At 40.3% G+C, this 19,790-nt stretch overlaps 2 protein-coding genes across 7 annotated transcripts in view; one reads left to right on the top strand and one right to left on the bottom strand.

Moving 5' to 3' along the window:
* The window catches only part of tmem135 (transmembrane protein 135), a 594,106-nt gene extending 578,059 nt beyond the window's left edge, over window positions 1-16,047 (bottom strand). For 2 of the 3 annotated variants that reach the window (XM_070892007.1, XM_070892006.1), the window contains exon 1: window positions 7,072-7,247. In XM_070892007.1, the coding sequence (XP_070748108.1) occupies window positions 7,072-7,212 (141 nt within the window). In that variant the 5' untranslated portion in view covers window positions 7,213-7,247. Of the gene's footprint in view, window positions 1-7,071; window positions 7,248-15,794 lie in introns of those variants that run through there. The other variant, XM_070892008.1, reaches the window with a different exon arrangement.
* On the top strand, window positions 7,317-18,868 carry fzd4 (frizzled class receptor 4). 4 transcript variants are annotated; one of them, XM_070892004.1, is made up of 4 exons: window positions 7,317-7,434; window positions 7,554-7,678; window positions 10,054-10,100; window positions 15,481-18,868. In XM_070892004.1, the coding sequence occupies exon 4, from the start codon at window positions 15,508-15,510 to the stop codon at window positions 16,810-16,812; it is 1,305 nt and encodes a 434-aa protein (XP_070748105.1). In that variant the 5' UTR covers window positions 7,317-7,434; window positions 7,554-7,678; window positions 10,054-10,100; window positions 15,481-15,507; the 3' UTR covers window positions 16,813-18,868. The 4 variants fall into 4 exon arrangements, 3 of the variants coding, with proteins under 3 accessions (XP_070748105.1, XP_070748104.1, XP_070748106.1); XR_011595664.1 differs by lacking the exons at window positions 10,054-10,100; window positions 15,481-18,868 and adding an exon at window positions 8,845-9,154; XM_070892003.1 differs by lacking the exons at window positions 7,317-7,434; window positions 7,554-7,678; window positions 10,054-10,100 and adding an exon at window positions 13,881-14,458.
* Window positions 18,869-19,790: the final 922 nt, after the last annotated feature.

Below are 19,790 nucleotides of genomic sequence, written 5' to 3' on the forward strand. Positions count from 1 at the left end.
GGAGGTGGATTGGGTCTATAATGGATCCGTTGGCAAGGATCACGGCCTGCATGTAGACGTGAAGCAGGTGAAGGATGTTGACAAACTTTTTGGGGGCATCTGAAACGGAGGAAGACGCTCCATAGACCCTCGTGGTTGACAGTGTCAAAGGCCTTTGTAAGGTCGAAAAAGGCCATGTATAAGGGCTGGTGCTGTTCCCTGCATTTTTCCTGCAGCTGTTACGCTGCACAGATCATGTCCGTTGTGCTACGTAGGGGACGAAATCCGCAGTGACTCCGGGAGGAGCTCCTCGGCCACAGGGAGAAGACGGTTGAGGAGGACTCTAGCGACAACTTTCCCAGTGGCTGATAGTTGTGAGATTCCCCTGTACTTGCCACAGTCGGACCTGTCCACTTTTTTGAAGATGGTCACGATCACTGCATCTCAGATCTCCCAGCATGCTCTCCTCCCTCCATAGTGCAACTCTCTCATCTCGGGGCTCAATCTAGTGAACCTGCTTTGCACCACCTCTAAGGCAAGTATATCCTTGCTCAGATAAAGAGACCAAAACTGTGCACAGTACTCCAGGTATGGTCCATCAAAGCCCTGTACAATTGTAGTAAAACTTCCTTACTCATGTACTCCAACCCTCTTGCAATAAAAGCCAACATGCCATTTGCCTTCCTAATTGCTTGCTGTGCCTGCATGCTAACTTTGTGTTTCCTGTATGAGGAATCTCTCTGAACACTAACATTTAATAGTTTCTCACGATTTAAAAAATATTCTGCTTTTCTATTCTTCCTACAAATTGAATAACCTCATATTTCCCCACATTCGACTCTGTCACCTTATTGCCAATCACTTAACCTGTCTATATCTCTTTGCAGGCTTGAGTGTCCTCCTCACAGCTTACTTTCTCAACTAGCTTTGTATCATCAGCAAACATGGATGCATTAACCTCAGTCTCTTTATCGAAGTCATGAATTATAGATTGTAAATAGCTGAGGCCCAAGCACTAAACCATGCGACCTGTCAACTGGAAAATTACCCATTTATCCCTACTCTGTTTTCTGTCCATTAACCAATCCTCTATCCATGCTAATATAATACCTCCAACCCCATGAGCCCTTATCTTGCGTAGCAACCTTTATTGTGGCACCTTATCGAATGCCTTTTGGTAATGTAAATATACTACATCCACTGGTGCCCCTTTATCTACCCTGCAAGCTACATCCTCAAAAAACTAATAAATTTGTTCAATACTATTCGCTTTCAAAAAACTATGCTGCTCTGCCTAATCAGATGATGATTTTTTTTTTAAATAAGTACCCGGTTGGATTCCAACGTTTTCTTGACGACTGATGTCAGGCTAACTGGCTTGTAGTTGTGTTTTCTCTCTCCTTTCTTTCTTGAATAGCAGAGTTACATTTGCTACCATCCAATCCACTGGAACCATTCTAGAATCTAGAGAATTTTGGAAGATCACAACTAATGCATCCACTATCTCTGCAGCCACCTCGTATAACCCTAGGATGTAGGCCATCAAGTCCAGGGGATTCGTTTCTCAAGTACTTTTTCTCTGATAATTAATTTAGGTTCCTCACTCATATTAGCCCCTTGCTTCTCCACTATTTTTGGTATGCTATTGAGAAAATTGTGTTCATATTCAGTCTTCAATAACAAAATTTTGACACTTAGGTCTGCTTGTCTAGGCGAATTCCTGTACTAGCTAATTCACACAGATATGATGAGACACTGGATTTTTAAGAGTCTGTACTTAAGAAGTAACACGTTGGCCTGGCCACTTCCCAATCCAATCATCACAATTTTGGTGCTTGAATTTTTTTTCACCGATGGGAGCTGACCGTTGCATATACAAGTCTTTGAAATTATTTCACTTTAGGGTTTGTCCTTCTATTGATTCAAAGGTTTAGAATTGTGGCAAGTTTATCATGTCACTAACTCCTTCTCCCAGAATTCTGCTGCTGATGGACTGTCAATTTATATTTGGGATTCCAATGACTTTCACATAGCAGTTTTATCGTGTTTGTTGCTTTGAGTTGTAATTCTGGTGTTCTGCTTTTCAATTGTACATTACTTGGAATTTCTCACTTGTCTCTGCTCCAATTGTAATTATTCCTACATCTCTATTCTCTGGTGCTGTTTTGCACATCATTAAATTCTTGATGTTACTTTGTATTTGGTGTAATCTGCCTCAGATTTGTCTTTCCCTCCTCTCCTCAATGCAGTGATTCATACTGGTGCAAGGTTCTAAGGATGCCGACAGCTCTCCACTACCCTACTTAAGCAGCTTTTCTTTGTACGCGAACAGTAACAATAAGTGTCAGCAGACAACTTACACATTACACATATCATAGCCAAGCCCAAACCTATACAAACAAGAGAAAGTGAATGTTCAGCAGTCAACCACAGGTACCTTAGCTGATTTTTCCCTTCCCTAGCCCAAGGATCCAGAAGCTGTTAGTCCCTTGCCATTGCCCCAGCTGAGATCAGCTAACTCACTATATCAGTATCGCACGACTTACCCAATAACCCATCAGATGCATCCTAGGTTTGCAGTTATGATAAACTGTTGGGTGATGCAGGAAAATCCCATCACCACAGTTTAAAAAAGGAGGGAGAAAAAAAACAGGTAATTATAGACTGGTTAGCCTGACATCAGTTGTGGGGAAAATGTTGGAATCAATTATTAAAGATGAAATAGCAGCGCATTTGGAAAGCAGTGACAGGATCGGTCCAAGTCCGCATGGATTTATGAAAGGGAAATCATGCTTGACAAATCTTCTGGAATTTTGAGGATGTAACTAGTAGAGTGGTCAAGGGAGAACCAGTGCATGTGGTGTATTTGGACTTTCAAAAGGCCTTTGACAAGGTCCCACACAAGAAATTGGTGTACAAAATCAAAGCACATGGTATTGGGGGTAACGTACTGAGGTGGATAGAGAACTGGTTGGCAGACAGGAAGTAGAGAGTCGGGATAAACGGGTCCTTTTCAGAATGGCAGGTAGTGACTAGTGGAGTGCCGCAGGGCTCAGTGCTGGGACCCCAGCTCTTTACAATATACGTCAATGATTTAGATGAAGGAATTGAGTGTAATGTCTCCAAGTTTGCAGATGACACTAAACTAGGTGGCGGTGTGAGCTGTGAGGACGACGCTAAAAGGCTGCTGGGTGACTTGGACAGGTTAGGTGAGTGGGCAAATGCATGGCAGATGCAGTATAATGTGGATAAATGTGAGGTTATCCACTTTGGGGACAAAAACACGAAGGCAGAATATTATCTGAATGGCGGCAGATTAGAAAAGGGGGAGGTGCAATGAGACCTGGGTGTCATGGTTCATCAGTCATTGAAAGTTGGCATGCAGGTACAGCAGGCGGTGAAGGCAGTAAATGGTATGTTGGCCTTCATAGCTAGGGGATTTGAGTATAGGAGCAGGGAGGTCTTACTGAGGGCCTTGGTGAGCCCTCACCTGGAATATTGTGTTCAGTTTTGGTCTCCTAATCTGAGGAAGGACGTTCTTGCTATTGAGGGAGTGCAGCGAAGGTTCACCAGACTGATTTCTGGGATGGCGGGACTGACATATGAGGAGAGACTGGATCAACTGGGCCTTTATACACTGGAGTTTAGAAGGATGAGAGGGGTTCTCTCAGAAATTTATAAGATTCTGACAGGACTGGACAGGTTAGATGCGGGAAGAATGTTCCCGATGATGGGGAAGTCCAGAACCAGGGGACACAGTCTTAGGATAAGGGGTAGGCCATTTAGGACTGAGATGAGAAGAAACTTCTTCACTCAGAGTTGTTAACCTGTGGAATTCCCTACCGCAGAGAGTTGTTGATGCCAGTTCATTGGATATACTCAAGAGAGAGTTAGATATGGCCCTTACGGCTAAAGGGATCAAGGGGTATGCAGAGAAAGCAGGAAAGGGGTACTGAGGGAATGATCAGCCGTGATCTTATTGAATGGTGGTGCAGGCTCGAAGGGCCAAATGGCCTACTCCTGCACCTATTTTCTATGTTTCTATGTTTCTATGTTAATACTTCACGTCATTTTGAGTGCATTTCAAAACTATCTTCTTCATAAGCAAAAATAAAAATCACTGTGGAGGGGTTACAATTGGGTTCAATGTCACCAGGCTAGACAGAGACAAATCAGGCAAGGTCCTGATCCAATAACCTTGCTAGATGTTTGCATGCATGGATATGACTGGGCTCAGCTGTAAAGGCACTCCAACATTCACTAGCTAGGTTCACACAGCAAATGACCATTTCGTGGAATCTGTCTGGCACCTTGATTTTCACCCAAAACCTGGCTGGTCATATCAAGTCCCACTTGCCCATCACCCTCATCTTTACTCTCCTACATGAATTCCTGGTTACCCCCAACACATCTCAAATTTTAAATTCTCATCTCGGTATTAAAACTCTCCATATCCATGCTCCTCCCTATTTTTAACCTTTTCAACCCCATCACCCCCATCCCCCCACCCCAAACAAATGGACCATTCCTCTGACTCCAGCTTCTTGTGCAAGAGAACTCTGTCCTGGCCAATATTTATCCCTCAAGCAACATCACTAAAAAAGACAGATTATCTAATTATGTATCACTTTGCTATTTGAGGGAACTTGCTGTGCGCAAATTGTCTACTGCGTTTTCCTACATTATAACAGTGACTACACTTCAAATGTACTTCATTGAATGTAAAGTGCTTTGGGACCCAGAGGTCACGAAAGACACTATATAAATGCAAGTTCTTTCTTTTATTTCAGGAGCTGAACCAGCTACAACTGCACATCTTACCAACATAGAAAGATTCCGGTTAGATTGGGAAGATTCCCATCCCCGTGACAGATGTACCCTCCTCGTTCCATCAATTAGACTTGCTAGCAGAATGAGCATGAACCTTCCTGGCACAGGTATTAGGGCTACAGTTCTAATTTCCAGTCAATTTGACCCCATTCTTGTTTCTGTCTCACATCCCAGCCCTCAAAAACACTACTTATTTGCTCATTGAATAACCAACAAATGCAGGTTTGAGTCCTTCAGTTACACCGATCTCTGCATAAAGCAGCAAATTAGCAGAACTCATGACGACATTTGTAAGTGCATTGCCAACTTCCTCCTTGCCACAGTATTAACTCACACTGTACACAACTGAATGGGGATTCCACCAGTTCGAGCAACTGCTTGCCTCTACAACCCAATCTAGACAGGCAAAAATCCTGGATATATGTTCAGACACTTGGCCTCCAGGTAATGCTTTCCAGCAGCAGCTGTCATTCGAAGTCTGAGTGTTTCCACATTAGCTGTTTGACAGACATCTGCCTTGAGCAATGGTCAAGAATATAGTGGAACAAGAGACTACATATTCTAGGAAGGATCACGTCCTGGCTCTCCAAAGCCTTTCCACCATCTACAAGACACATCAGGATGTGATGCAATACTCTCCACTTGTCTGGATGAGTGCAGGTACAACAACAGTCAAGAAGCTCGACACCATTCAGGACAAAGTAGTCCGCTTGATCAACACTTCATCCACTATCCTAAACATCCATTCCCTCCACCATTGATGCTCGGTGGCTGCAGTGTGTACCACATACAAGATGCACTGCAGCAACTCACCAAGGCTTCATCGACAGCATCTCCCAAACCCGCAACCTCCATCACCAAGAAGGACATGGGCAGCAAATGAACGGGAACACCAGCACATCCAAATTCCCCTGCAAGTCACACACCATCCTGACTTGGAAATATACCGCTGTTCTTTCATCATCGCTGGGTTAAAATCTTGGAACTCTCTACCAAACAGGGAACACCTTCATCACACAAGCTGCAGTGGTTCAAGAAGGGGCCTCACCAACACCTTCTAAGGATGGGCAACTAAATGCCAGCCACACCCACATCTGGAAAATACATTTTACAAAGATACATGGCCAATACCAGTACCGAGAAATAGATCCAACACTGAAGTACCTACAAGGAGAAAATTTTTTTAGGAGAAAAACTAATGGTCTGAGTTCTATAAATATGCCTTATTGAAACCATCTGTGCACTTGATTACTAAACAATGGTTCTAAATACAATATTCCATTTTACAGTTAAGCAAAAGGACCCTATTTTTGTTCCACTATTAATAAGCAGGGAACAAATACAAACAACTAGTTAGAATACAGAAACACTCAACATAGAAAAGTGGACTGAAATACATACATACATACAACATTGTGTAATCACTAAAATATTCAGAAATAGACAGAAACAATCCAGGACCACTGGCATTTAAGTGTGCTTACAATATTGGAAATAAGCAATGATGCAATGTTTAATTATTAAAAAAGACTGCTGTAAATAGCCAACACAAAATACCCCACAGGTCAACGTCTGCAATACTACAGTACATTTCCCAGTGTCCAAAATACTTATATATTTACTGTACACATTACATTCACTTAATACAGCAATATAATTTCATAAAACAGTTCTCATCCAATTACATATCGTCTTTCCACCTGTCAACACCAGAAAAACTATGTAGGCAAAGCTTTCCCCCCTTTAATAAGGGGGCACTTGAATTAATGTTTATTTTGTCATGCAACAAAAGAGTTGTAGCCAAAGCTTTGGATTAACAAGTAAAGAAGTAATGAACAGCTCCATAGAACAAAAAAGCACTATGAGAACAAGATTATGTTGGCCAATCTTTAATGAGTAGATTGTACAGTACTAGTTAAAGGTAATCGCTCATACGACAATTTTATTCTGATCTATTCATGCAAATAAACGCAATGCCTTGCAATGCACCAACGATTATTTAGTCTTGGTTAAATATTAGTTGTTTTGAACTCAGCGCCTTTTACTTTGTTATAGCAGTCCGACTTCTGCTGCAACGGCTGGTTGTAGGTTCAGTGGAGAGCGAGGAGAGTTTGCTAAAATATACAACTCGACCACTAAAGGTAAAGAAGCCTCCCAGCCCATCAGCTGTGCCCTTTTCCCACCTCGGGGATCTGCATCCTTTTGGAGGCCTCCCTCCAACCCTCTGCGCCCAGCTTTCCTACAGAGTGCAGCCGTACTCACGATGTATAGCGGCGCATAAATTTTCAAGGACTCTTGCAAAGCTCCAACAGTGACTTGGAGTGTGGACACGGTGCAAGAGGTACTCCATGTGTGCCCGATCTCATAGCAGCCGTGCGGGATACTCTTACTGAAGGCAGCCATACTGGTCACGAGACCGCCAGCGCCACGGCAAAGGTCAGCGCCGCCGGCGGAGGTTACTCCAGGTCAAAGGCTGTTCGCGCTGAGAAGCTCAAATGTACAAGGAAATTAGAGACGGTGGGAGGGATAGACAGGGGAATGAGAGAGAGGGACATCAAAAAGGAGGAGCTTGTATTAATAGATCACCTTCTCAACACATCAGAACCAATTGGTCATTTTTGAAAAGTATTAACTATCGTTTTGCAGCCAGTCTATATAAATACAAGTTGTTGTTGTTTGCACAATGAGGTCCCACAAACAACAGTAAAATGACCAGTGCATCTGTTTTGTGGTTCTTCCTTAAGGAACAACGTTAACAGGACACCAGAGAAAACTTCTTCAAATAGCCCCATGGCATCTTTCATGTCCACCTGAACTGGCAGACAGAGCCATCAAGCTTTGTGAAAAAAATGAAGAATTCTTGTCTAAGGTTCAGTATATTAACTTCTTTAATTCTGTCAAGATACATAAGGAATTTTTTTTTAAAACCCTTCAGCTCACATATATCAGGACCCAGCTTAACTTGATAAATTGATGCAACAGTGAATCAGTTGGTCATAAGGGAGTTTGAGGGAGGAGCTAAGTCATTCAATTCAAATACAAACATTCTGTGTGATTTGTTTACATTTGTCTAATAGGAATCCCTTTGAATTTAAAAGACCACGAATTAAATGTATTAAATCTCCAATTACTGTTTCAAAGAGCTATATCATCCTGTTCTTTCAAATCTAGAGGAATAGAATTGCAAAGCAGAGAAGTTATGTTAAACTTGTAAAGAACCATGGTTAGTTAAGGCAAATCGCATAGATGCATTTAAGGGGAAGCTAGATAAATACATGAGTGAGAAAGAAATAGAAATATATGCTGATAAGGTCAGATGAAGTAAAGTCAGAGGAGGCTCATGTGGAGCATAAACACCAGCATAGACCAGTTGGGCCAGAACGGCCTCTTCTTCGCTATACCTTCCATGTAATTCTATGTAAACCAATGAATGTATCTGGAAATTTCAAAGAAGCTATCAATAGTCTTTGAAGTGAATCTATCTGACATTTCTGAAGTGTGTTTGCTAAGTATATCTTTCTATTTCTTTCTCACTCATGTATTTATCTAGCTTCCCTTAAATGCATCTATGCTGTTTCCTTAACTTCCATAGGTGGTGAGAAAAAAAGAACAACTTTATTATATACAATATATAGCTTAACAAATGCCTACGATAGAAGCAGCAGCTGAAGTCATCTTGAAAAAAGAGTTCTGTATACATTGATCCAAGCACACTATTAAACTTAGCTGAATTTTAGGCCATGAAAACATTTTCAAAAATGTAAGGAAGTAGGCCTCACTGATGAGCATAGTCTGAAACATGGGAAGCCAAAATTATCTAGAATAGAAGGAAAACATAAACTGAAAAATGTAACAATCTCACTTGAAAGGCGGCATGTCTGACAATTCACTACTCTGTCAGTATCAGCCTAGAATATGTGTAGTCTATCTGATTGGTACCCTTGCCATTGGATTCTTCATCACAGGGTCATTGTGGCGGCAGTATTAACTATCTACAAGATGCACCATAGTAACTCACCAAACTTACTTTGACAGCACCTTCCAGTTCCATGACCTCGACAACCAGCAAAGAGCAGAGCAGCAATATCAAGGGAACATCATCATCACTAAGTTTCTCACCAAATCACATACTATCCAACTTGGACATATAATGGCATTCATTCATTGTTGCTGTGTCAAAATCATGGAACTCCCTGCTTAACACCATGACGAGAATGCATAAATTCAAGAAGAAGGCCCTCCACCATCTTCTTCGGGCAACTAAAGATGGGCAATAAATGCAGCTATGCCAGCACTACCCATATCCTTTAGCAAGTAAAATTAAACTCTGAAGTTTCTGACTCAACGATGAGTGTTGCAGCATTTTCCTTCAGCTGACACTGGGTATGTTAGAAAAATACAGAACAGTTATATAGAGAGATACAGGGAAAAGATATATAGAAGGAGAGATGTATAGTAAAATAGAGGGAAAGATAAATAAGGGAAGCTACAGAGACTGATACAGGAAAATAGTGAAATTAGATATGGAGGGAAAGAGGAACAGGAAATTTAGAGAAATACATGACTGTGAATATACAAAAAAATTGGAGACAGTGAAAAATCCAGAGAGAGTCTTGCATTTATAAAGCGCCTTTCACAACCATTGAACATCCCAAAGCGCTTTACAGCCAATGAAGTACCTATAAAGTGTAGTCACTGTTGAAATGTAGGAAACGCAGCAGCCAATTTGCACACAGCAAGCTCCCCAAAAAAGCAATGTGATAATGACCAGATAATCTGTTTTAGTGATGTTGATTGAGGGATAAATATCAGCTAGGACACTGGGGATAACTCCCCAGCTCTTCTTCAAAATAGTTCAATGGGGATCTTTTATGTCCACCTGAGAAGGCAGACGGAGCCTCAGTTTAATGTCTAATCCGAAAGACGGCACTTCTGACAGTGCAGCACTCCCTCGGTATTGCACTGGAGTGTCAACTTAGATTTTTGTGCTCAAGTCCCAGAGTGGGACTATGAACCTACAACCTTCTGACTCAGAGGTGAGGGTGCTACCAATTGAGCCACTGTCTGACACAATGATGAAATTATGTTTTCATCATTTGAAACATACATATGTAAAACAGAAATAAAACAGTTTAACAGCCAGAAGTGAAAACAATTCAGTGGTTTATTACAGAGTAACACATAGATGAGGAAGAGAAGAAGTAAAGGATAGTTTCTTGAAGATCTCCAATGGTTACATTGTAGGGAATGAAGAAAGAAGATATTGCTGGAGATGCTTTGGCTACAATCAGGTAAGGAAGAGTGGACAGATTGAAGAGAGAAGCTGAAGGAGGATGGTGTGTTTGACCATGTCAAAGCTTGCAGAGAGGTTGAGGATGATAAGGAGGGATAGTGCACCACAGGGTTGCCGTCACATGCTTTTGGTTAGGGCTGTTTCAGTGTTGTGCAGGGGGCGAAACCTTGATTGGAGAAATTCAAACAGGAAGTCACAGGAGAGATAAACACCGATTTGGGAGCTGACAAGATGTTCAAAAACTGCCCTTTTTCAACATAGACTTTGATGCAGAAATATGTGCAGCCTATTATGGCACCCATCATTAAATACAGCATAACATAAATACAGATGAGGAGAGAGCTCACCTTCTCGGAAAATCTATTTCCTCACTTGCCTTCAATCATCTCCAAGGTTTTTGCCTATATTGCCCTACCCAGAATCTGGAAATGTTGATCACACTTTGTGTGATGAAAAATGTCCTGAAACATTGGTCCTAAATTTGTATTTCAGTTGATCAAACCTACTGATAGGGTTTACATTCCCTAAACTGTTTACTTCCTTATATATTTTCATAAGTTTCCCTCTTGATCATCTTCTTTCAAGTCTTAAGAGCACAAGGTACAGACAAAGAATGAATTGCCTGTGTTGGTGCGACAGGCCTCGTCAGCTTGCCCAGAATATTTAGTTGAGGCCCAAGGGCTAATTTTGGGCTGATCTTAAGCCTTTGTTGGAACTCGCACAGCACCAAGTCTGGGCCCGAAAATGGGTCCAGATTAATTTCTATACCACATACATCAGATACCGTTTGACAAGAGATCCTCAAACTAATTTAGCAATACAGATTAGCATTGTATTTGGTTTATTGATTACTGCTCCACCATGACAAGGATGTTAGGTGTCACCTAGAAGGACATGGGCAGTAGGTGGATGGGAACACTATCACCTGCACATTTCCCTCCAAGGTACACACCGTCCTGACGGAACTATATCGTCCATCGTTGCTGGGTTAAAATTCTGGAACTCCCTCCCGAACAGCACTGTGAGAGTACTCTCACCACACGAACTGCAGCAGTTCACAAAGGTGGCTCACCACCACTTTCTCAAGGGCAATTAGGGATGGGCAATAAATTATGCCCACATCCCATGAATGAATAAAATATGTCTGCTTTCATCCTAGCTCTCTTTCAAAATCATCCATAGCTATTGCAACACCAGTCATACAGTACATACATCACCATTTTCCCCCAACGTGCAGTATACATTTATCAGTGTTGAATTTAATTTTCCAATGATCTGCCTACTTACGGATTTTTTTTAGCTCATCTGTATGTCCCTGGTTGCCTCATCAGACCTGATTGCCCCACCCAGTATTATCTGTGAATGTACCCAATTTGTATTAAGACTCTCAATCCAAGTTTTAAATGTAGACTAGAAACTATCGAAGCTCCAGGATTGATCCTGGGGCACTCCGCTCAGTACTTTGCACCATTCCAACAACATTCACCTATCAAGGATCAGCTGCTTCCTTTCCAACAGCTATTTTATTATTCAACATTTTATGCAAACATTCCCATAACTATCTTGAAATTCCATTCTGCCTTAATTCCTGAATAAAATTTGTTTTTGTTTAACGGTTATTTTACCTCGTGTGGAAGTGGATGGGAGCTAAGACCCAGTAGAAACCATGTTTGGCAAAGCTTTCGTCTCCCAGCGAGCAAACCAAAAAGTTTACTGTTCCTTTTCAAATGAGCACGTTCTTTGTTTTGTAAACAGGTTAGTTCATCGAAATATCCTAAATGTTGGAAATCGTATACTATGACAGAACAATTCAATTTGCATCTACTTAGCAGGTTGTTAAAAATGTGTAAAAGGTTTTCAGAATGTGACCCCCGATGAGTGACAGACGAATAAACGACCAGTTAATGCGCAGACATGCAACTATTCGTGTGTTTGTGTGCAATTAGAGTCAGTAATTGTGGAGGATAAACCAAAGCCTGGAATTACATTCGCGGAGGGCAGACATTCACCAGACTGGAATGTAACTGGCTCTGCCTTGCAGTGTTTGTGTTTTGATAACAAATGCCTCAGAAATACTTGAGTTCTAAAAGGACTTTTCACACACATAAAAAGTTGCCAAAAGATCAGCTGGTTTAACTCTACTTTATATAACTATTATTTAATATATAGTACATTCCTTTGACCTTCTAATTAACTACTTATTAAAAAATACACACATATATAGAGATGTGTTGAAAATAATGATGGAGAACTTTGGAGAACTCCAGTCCTGAAACATACACACGTTTTAAATCGTGTATCAAATGTGAGTAATTTCAACATTTTAACTGCCAGGCTCAGGGCAATTAGAGCCATGACACGTAGTTTATACTCGACCCACAATATATTATTAAACCAATTGAAAATAAACACCTCGATATCTATCCGAAGCTACACGATTTCTTATTTATTCCAGAATAATTTCAAGCCCGTTCTCAGATTTTTTTTCCCATTATGGCGCGTTTTTGAGTTATTTCGGAATGAGAGCTGAGAATTACAATTTATCGCAGTGAATGTGAATAACCTTGAAAATAAACAGCCTGAGACAAATTACAGAACATCGCACAACTAGATATGTGTACATCAATACCGCACTCGAAAAAGCATATTCCATATAAAACGCAAAGGGGAAGATTATTCTGTATATTGCACAGTGATACTGGCAGCTTTTTCATTGTTAACAATTTATCTTTTCACAAAACGCAATTAATAATGTACATCAGAATGTGTGTCAAAAAAGCAATATCGTGAGAATTTAGTTCGTGAGAATTAAATCCAGTGTCACTTTTTACTATTTTACCTATAAATTATCTAATTTCTTATGATAGTGTTGACTTATCATTTTGTCTGTTTTTCTATTTAATGGTTTTTGCTTTAAAAATCGTTGACCAAAATTATTATTAAATTATCCATAATTGCAAATATTAAGTGGAACACTAGTGAATAGATCCAACTTCCTTAAATCGCCTTAGATCGGCAATGTTGTATTGACAACACCCAGACTATCATGATTATTCGCAGTCGACTGTTGAGCTACTCTTTCTGAAGACTGTTAATCATGGTATAACCATGTTAAGCATCTGTCAATACAATTGCGAACTGCGATGTTTTCCATAACAAAGGATAATGCTCCTAGGCAGGCATTTACAATCCATAGTTGATGCATCTACATTTTTAATCAGTGGAAAATTGTCTTTTTAAATGTTTAATGAATAGTAATCATAGTTTTACTTAATTAATTCAGCGCACAAAGTATGACAATTATTAGAATCAACCACATTGAACACAGGATCGAAACAAATGAGCGGGAAAAGCGCTTCCGAAAGCAAGTTAGCGTAAATAGCTTAAACCAGTCTGCATAATAATATTGAGAATGTGACTGCCTCACGCACGTTCATGCAGATTTGAATGTGGTTATTTTTATCTCGAGGGGACAGATTTTCTACATGAATTGAATATGTAAGTTCTTTCTGCATCGTACGCGCAACTGTCAATGATGATCTGGAGAACTTTAAAAGAGCGCTGATAAAAGTGACAGCCTCGGAGCCAGTCCCGATGAGATTGGGCGGCGATCAACTATGCGGTCTCCGGATTGGGTCTCCGCGCTTTTACGAAGGTTCACACTCAACCTAAAGTGATAGGCAGCCCCGCCTCTCTGCCTTACTTTGACTGGCGGATGCTTTGCGAATACGCGCAATGTGTGGTGATTTCAGATGTCAATTGCAGCGTCTCGCTCGATCAAGTTAGGTTGAAAAGTAGGATTTTTTTAACCTTCAGCGGGGAGAGTTGGGAGTAAGATGTGTGATCGTTTGGGGTTGCAAAACAAATGATTTGGACAGAGCTCTGTTAACGGCGGCTTCGCGAGTGCCAGAGTATTAGGATTTCACCCAACTTGTATCGATTGTCTAACAAGAAATGACGTTAAGCAAGATCAAGTATTAAATTAACTTAAAACGATCTAACTGTGTTGATCAGTTTACCATAAACGTTAACAGCTCTGTTTTTATAGCTTTTAATGGTTCCCTGTAGCAGAATTAGGAAATCTTGACAATTGCAGGGGAGATGAATTGGTTTTCGGCACTGGATTTCGTAGTGCTTTGCTTAACTGTCTTCCAACATAAGCTTGAAGCTGTGAAAGGATATGGGGACGAAGACGAGCGGAGATGTGATCCCATCAAAATCTCAATGTGCCAGAACTTGGGATACAATGTGACCAAAATGCCGAATCCAGTCGGTCACGAGCTACAAACAGACGCCGAGCTGCAGTTACAAACTTTTACACCTTTGATTCAATATGGCTGTTCCAGTCAACTACAGGTTGGTAACATTGGATTAAATGGAATTTATAATGTTCGCTTTGAGTCACTGCTCTGATTGTCGATGCACGGTGCATTTATTGAATTCACTTGAAGCCCGTGTATGAGTTGGTAACTACATCAGCCGAAAAGCCACACGGGATTCGAAAATGGGGATTGTTACTGTAGATCGTGGCAGGAACTTTCTTAACTACTAAACTATATTGATGTTGGGGGCAGGAGGAGGACGACCTCCTTTCAAAAGGCGCGGACTACAGAATGAAATAGAACATCCACGATGCTGATAAAAAGTTCACTAAGTTGTCTATCTTTTGGACTATAAGCTGATTTTCATGCAATAAAGAGCTAAGCACAATGACAGCGTTAACAAGCATTTATGGTTTTTCCAAAAATTTCTCAAAATAGGTTATTTCAAAGAGATGATCCATAAATCTTTCCTGTCTGTAGTTCTTCAAGTGCTTTTCCATCCTTAGATGTTAATTAAACCCTTCCCTTTTGTCAAATAGTTGTTTGGAACATATGCAATTATAAGACAGCATTGGGAAAGTATCTGATGATTTCGAGTTGCAGTTTAGATATTCAAGTATGTGTATGTTTTATTGAGACGTATTTGCATAGCGGTGATTTATACTTGAGGGGCACTTTCCCGTTCCATGTAGATACTCGCAGGTTTATTTGAGTTTATTCGGGGCTTTTCTGACGAAGTAGCGAAAGACATATGTAACATTAACCGCATGCTGCGGCTAATTTTGATCTGTGCAATTGACGAAAGTCCCCCGCCCGAATTAGGTAAACGGGAAAGCTGGGCTTAAACTGTTTTCGTTGTCAAGCAGCCAATTCATTGAATCCGAGAAATATTCACAGTAAAAACTGATTACCTTCCGCAGACTGCGACCGAAACACATGATCTAAAACAGTATACAAGTAAAATGAAGGCCGTAAAAATCACAGGTAATGGAATTGAATCGATACCTGTTTATTTGTTATTACTGCTCTCGATTGATCGTTTGCTTTTTTTGGTAGTTTTTTTTATGTTCAGTGTATGTGCCGATGTGCACGGAGAAAATCGACATCCCAATTGGGCCATGCGGCAGCATGTGCCAGTCTGTGAAACGGAGATGTGAACCTGTCCTGAAGGAATTCGGTTTCTATTGGCCTGAGGCATTAAACTGCAGCACATTTCCACCACAAAACGATCACAACTTCATGTGTATGGAGGGGCCGGGAGACGAGGACATCCCCTACCACACCAGCAAAACTTCTATCTCCGCGGAGGAAGAGTGCCAGAACATGGGGGGCAACATGGATCACTATATCTGGGTTAAAAGAAGTCTTACTTGTGTACTGAAATGCGGTTACGATGTGGGCTTGTACAGCAGATCTGCGAAAGAGTTCACTGACATTTGGATGGCAGTTTGGGCCAGTCTGTGTTTTCTATCAACAGCTTTCACAGTTCTGACATTCCTAATCGATTCCTCTCGATTTTCGTACCCAGAGCGCCCTATCATCTTCCTGAGCATGTGCTATAATATTTACAGCATAGCCTATATAGTGAGGCTAACCGTCGGCAGGGAACGTATATCATGTGACTTCGAAGATGCTGCCGAACCTGTGTTAATTCAAGAAGGACTCAAAAATACTGGCTGTGCCATTGTTTTCTTGTTGATGTACTTTTTTGGGATGGCGAGCTCCATCTGGTGGGTAATCTTGACACTGACTTGGTTCTTGGCTGCTGGACTCAAATGGGGACATGAAGCCATAGAGATGCACAGTTCCTATTTCCACATTGCAGCATGGGCCATCCCAGCTGTAAAGACGATTGTTATTCTGATCATGCGGCTAGTAGATGCCGATGAACTCACAGGCTTGTGTTATGTTGGGAACCAGAACATCGATGCAGTCACTGGGTTCGTGGTTGCTCCTTTATTCACATATTTAGTCATAGGAACTTTATTCATTGCAGCTGGTCTGGTGGCTTTGTTCAAAATCAGATCTAATCTTCAGAAAGATGGGACCAAAACAGACAAGCTGGAAAGACTGATGGTAAAAATTGGGGTCTTTTCTGTTCTGTATACAGTACCAGCCACCTGTGTCATCGCCTGTTACTTTTATGAGATCTCAAACTGGAATCTTTTCAAGTATTCAGCAGATGATTCCAATACAGCGGTGGAGATGCTAAAGATTTTTATGTCTTTGTTGGTGGGCATCACTTCTGGCATGTGGATTTGGTCTGCCAAGACATTACATACTTGGCAAAAGTGTTCGAACAGACTCGTGAGTTCAGGACGAACAAAGCGAGATAAACGTGGAGATGTCTGGGTTAAACCAGCAAAAGGCAGTGAAACTGTTGTATAAATGTGTAAACATTGGAAGAAGCAAGGAACAATGTCCTTTTTTGTGGGTTTACATAAGCTGGATTCCAAGCATCACAAATGAAATTTGCCTAGTTTATCATCCTATTAGATGTAATTTTTAGAAAGTTCAAAATAAATGAGGATGCTCCAACAGTGCCTAAGAAAATCAGTTTAATAATTTTAGGGGAAAATGTACATTATCTAATGAAAATGTTTCCTAAGTCTACAATCTCATAGGATGCAACTGTTTATACTACTATTTGGTCCAAGAAGATGATCGTATTACCAGATATTGGAATCTAATATCTTTGTGTGGTATATTTTAGGACTTATTTTTTGTACTTTTGGAAAAACTGAGTATGTAAGCCAAAAAAAGGAGAGTAATGGTTCATACAAATAACTGTGATGCTCTATAAACATTACCATGTCTAAATGGATAAATTTCAACTGAAATATATTTCAGTTAAAGAGCAACACAACCATCTCACATCGACATTAAATATTGTACACTGGAAACATGGAGCTAAATATGAATGTGTATTTGAAGCACAGCCAATAGCCCCAGCATTGCAATCTAGACGGCGTGGTGCACTATACCCAGTCTTTGCAAAAATTGAAATGGGCTATTATTTACTAATATTTCTGCACAGAAATCTGCCTGCTGGTTTTATCTGTGTGTCTGAACTTGTGTATAAACACGTTAAACACAACAGACTGATGTCTATGGAGAAATGTTAGTCAACGTAAGCCCGGGTGCTTGAAATTCTCAGTGCCTTAAATGCAGCTTGACTGCAAACTGCTTCATTCAGGGCAACATTAGTTAAGCAGAGACCCATCATGGTGATTAACCTTTTGAGAACTGTTATTGTTGTGGCTGCAAAAATAAAGATGCTATTAAGAGAATATCATGAAGCTAGTAATCTATACAATCCTATAAGTAAAAAAGAAAAAATCTGTACATGATGGAAATCAGCAATGCAGATAGGAAGTACTGGAAATACATTGGGCCAGTGAGCATCTGTAAAGAGAAAAGGCTGGCTAGGATGCTTCTGTGGGGTACTTTTAACTTGAAATGTCATAATCGGTATCTCTTTACAGTTGCAGTATGTTTCCAGCATTTTCTATTTTTACTCAATTCTATACATTTCACTAAGGGTAGAGAAGCCTAGGAAGTGTATTTTCTATTCACAATACTGACGGGGTGGTGCAACATGCAACCTGGAGTGGCTTCAATCATTTTAATGTAGGTTGCAACTTGGACCAGGCTAGGAGCCATTCCTAACCCCAGTAAAACATGTTACCACCTGCGTGTGTTACATACTTCCCGACTCTTTAGTTATATTTTGCAATATTCATCATTCAAAATTCACAGAGCAACAGTCTTGCAAATGGTATGTGTTGAAAACTACAGTATATTTTGGGGTAATTCAGCACTCAAAGGGTTGACCATGATGATATTTAGCTAATAACTATCGCTCTCAAACTGAATGATGGAAAGATCAATTCTACACATGTGGAAGGATCAAGAGATATTATTTCTATTGAATATAATCAGAAAAGGCACAATTCAAAAGGAATTTTACAGTATATTTGTTGTATTTAGCTCTGTGGGCTGACTGAGCAGTCAATTTTAAATTTGACTTTTTCATTTTTGTCCTTGGACAATAATTCTTACTTTTAAATAAATAAGTGAAACCCTGCTTCACTGTAATTGTATAGTATTTTCGAAAGAGATGGAAACTAATGACAAAGATTAGTTACTTATTAGTATGTCTGTACTTGTACAGTCACTGTCCTACTTATAATGAATGTATACAAATTATTTTGTTATTCAATGTCAGTTCCATTATTAACTATTCAATGTTTGTTTTGCAAACGCCCTTGAACACATCCTGTGTTTAGTACAGATGAATCCCACATTGTTTTGGGGTTGACATTACCTGAGAAACCCAATCAGAGACATTCAGGACTTGCTACAGTTTTCAGAATAAATGTCGAAAACAATTTTTGTCACTTGTAAATGTATGTGATGTAAATTTTTAATTTATCTTTGTATAGAAAAACTTGTCTTCTTATTTAATTACATTTGTACCAGATGAAAAACAAAATTAAATGTCTTGTTTCTTAAATGTGTAAGTGTGGTGGATTTCATAATTAAAAAAGTTGACCAATTCTGATGAAACTTTTTTTCATATATGTCTCTGGAGACAAAGGATCCAAAGTGAATTTGGGCAGTTGCAACCTATTTCCTGTAAGAATGGGTGTGCGACACAAATTTCCCATTGTTTTGCACTAAATTGAGAAGCCACAAAGATGTAAATGGAAATGTTGCACTTATGCAGTAGAGCAGGGATGTCCAACCATATGGATCTGAGGACTGATACACTTGGGTGGGCCATAGGTGATTGGATAGATAAGAGACTCCCATGCACAAATAGTGCAAGACCCTCATACAGACAAAATGAGACTCTTAACACAAAAATTGCAAAGCACCACATAAACATTTCACGGCCCCACTTTTTTTTGCCATCCTACCTCCCATCTTTCCTCATTCTCTTTTCACCACCCTCCTTCACTATTCCCATTGGCAGAAGGTTCGAGAACCAGAGGACACATATTTAAAGTGATTGACAAAAGAGCCAAAGGCAACATAAAAAAAACTTTTTTACACAGCGACTGATTAGGATCTGGAATGCACTGCCTGACAGGGTGGCGGAGGCAGGCTCAATCACTACTTTCAAAGGGGAGTTGGATAAGTACTTGAAAGAAAAAAAATTGCAGGGCTACAGAGAAAGGGCAGGGGAGTGGGACTAGCTGAGGTGCTCTTGCAGAGAGCCGGCACGGACTCGACGGACCAAATAGTCTTCTTCCATAATGTAACCATTCTATGATTCTGTCAGAAGCTTGGAAACTTCGGATCTTTGAAGTTTCTAGGTCTAAAGGACAAGATTAGATAACAACACAGACAAAAGATTACTT

Source organism: Pristiophorus japonicus, chromosome 10 (assembly GCF_044704955.1).
Source record: "Pristiophorus japonicus isolate sPriJap1 chromosome 10, sPriJap1.hap1, whole genome shotgun sequence".
Lineage (NCBI taxonomy): Eukaryota > Metazoa > Chordata > Chondrichthyes > Pristiophoridae > Pristiophorus > Pristiophorus japonicus.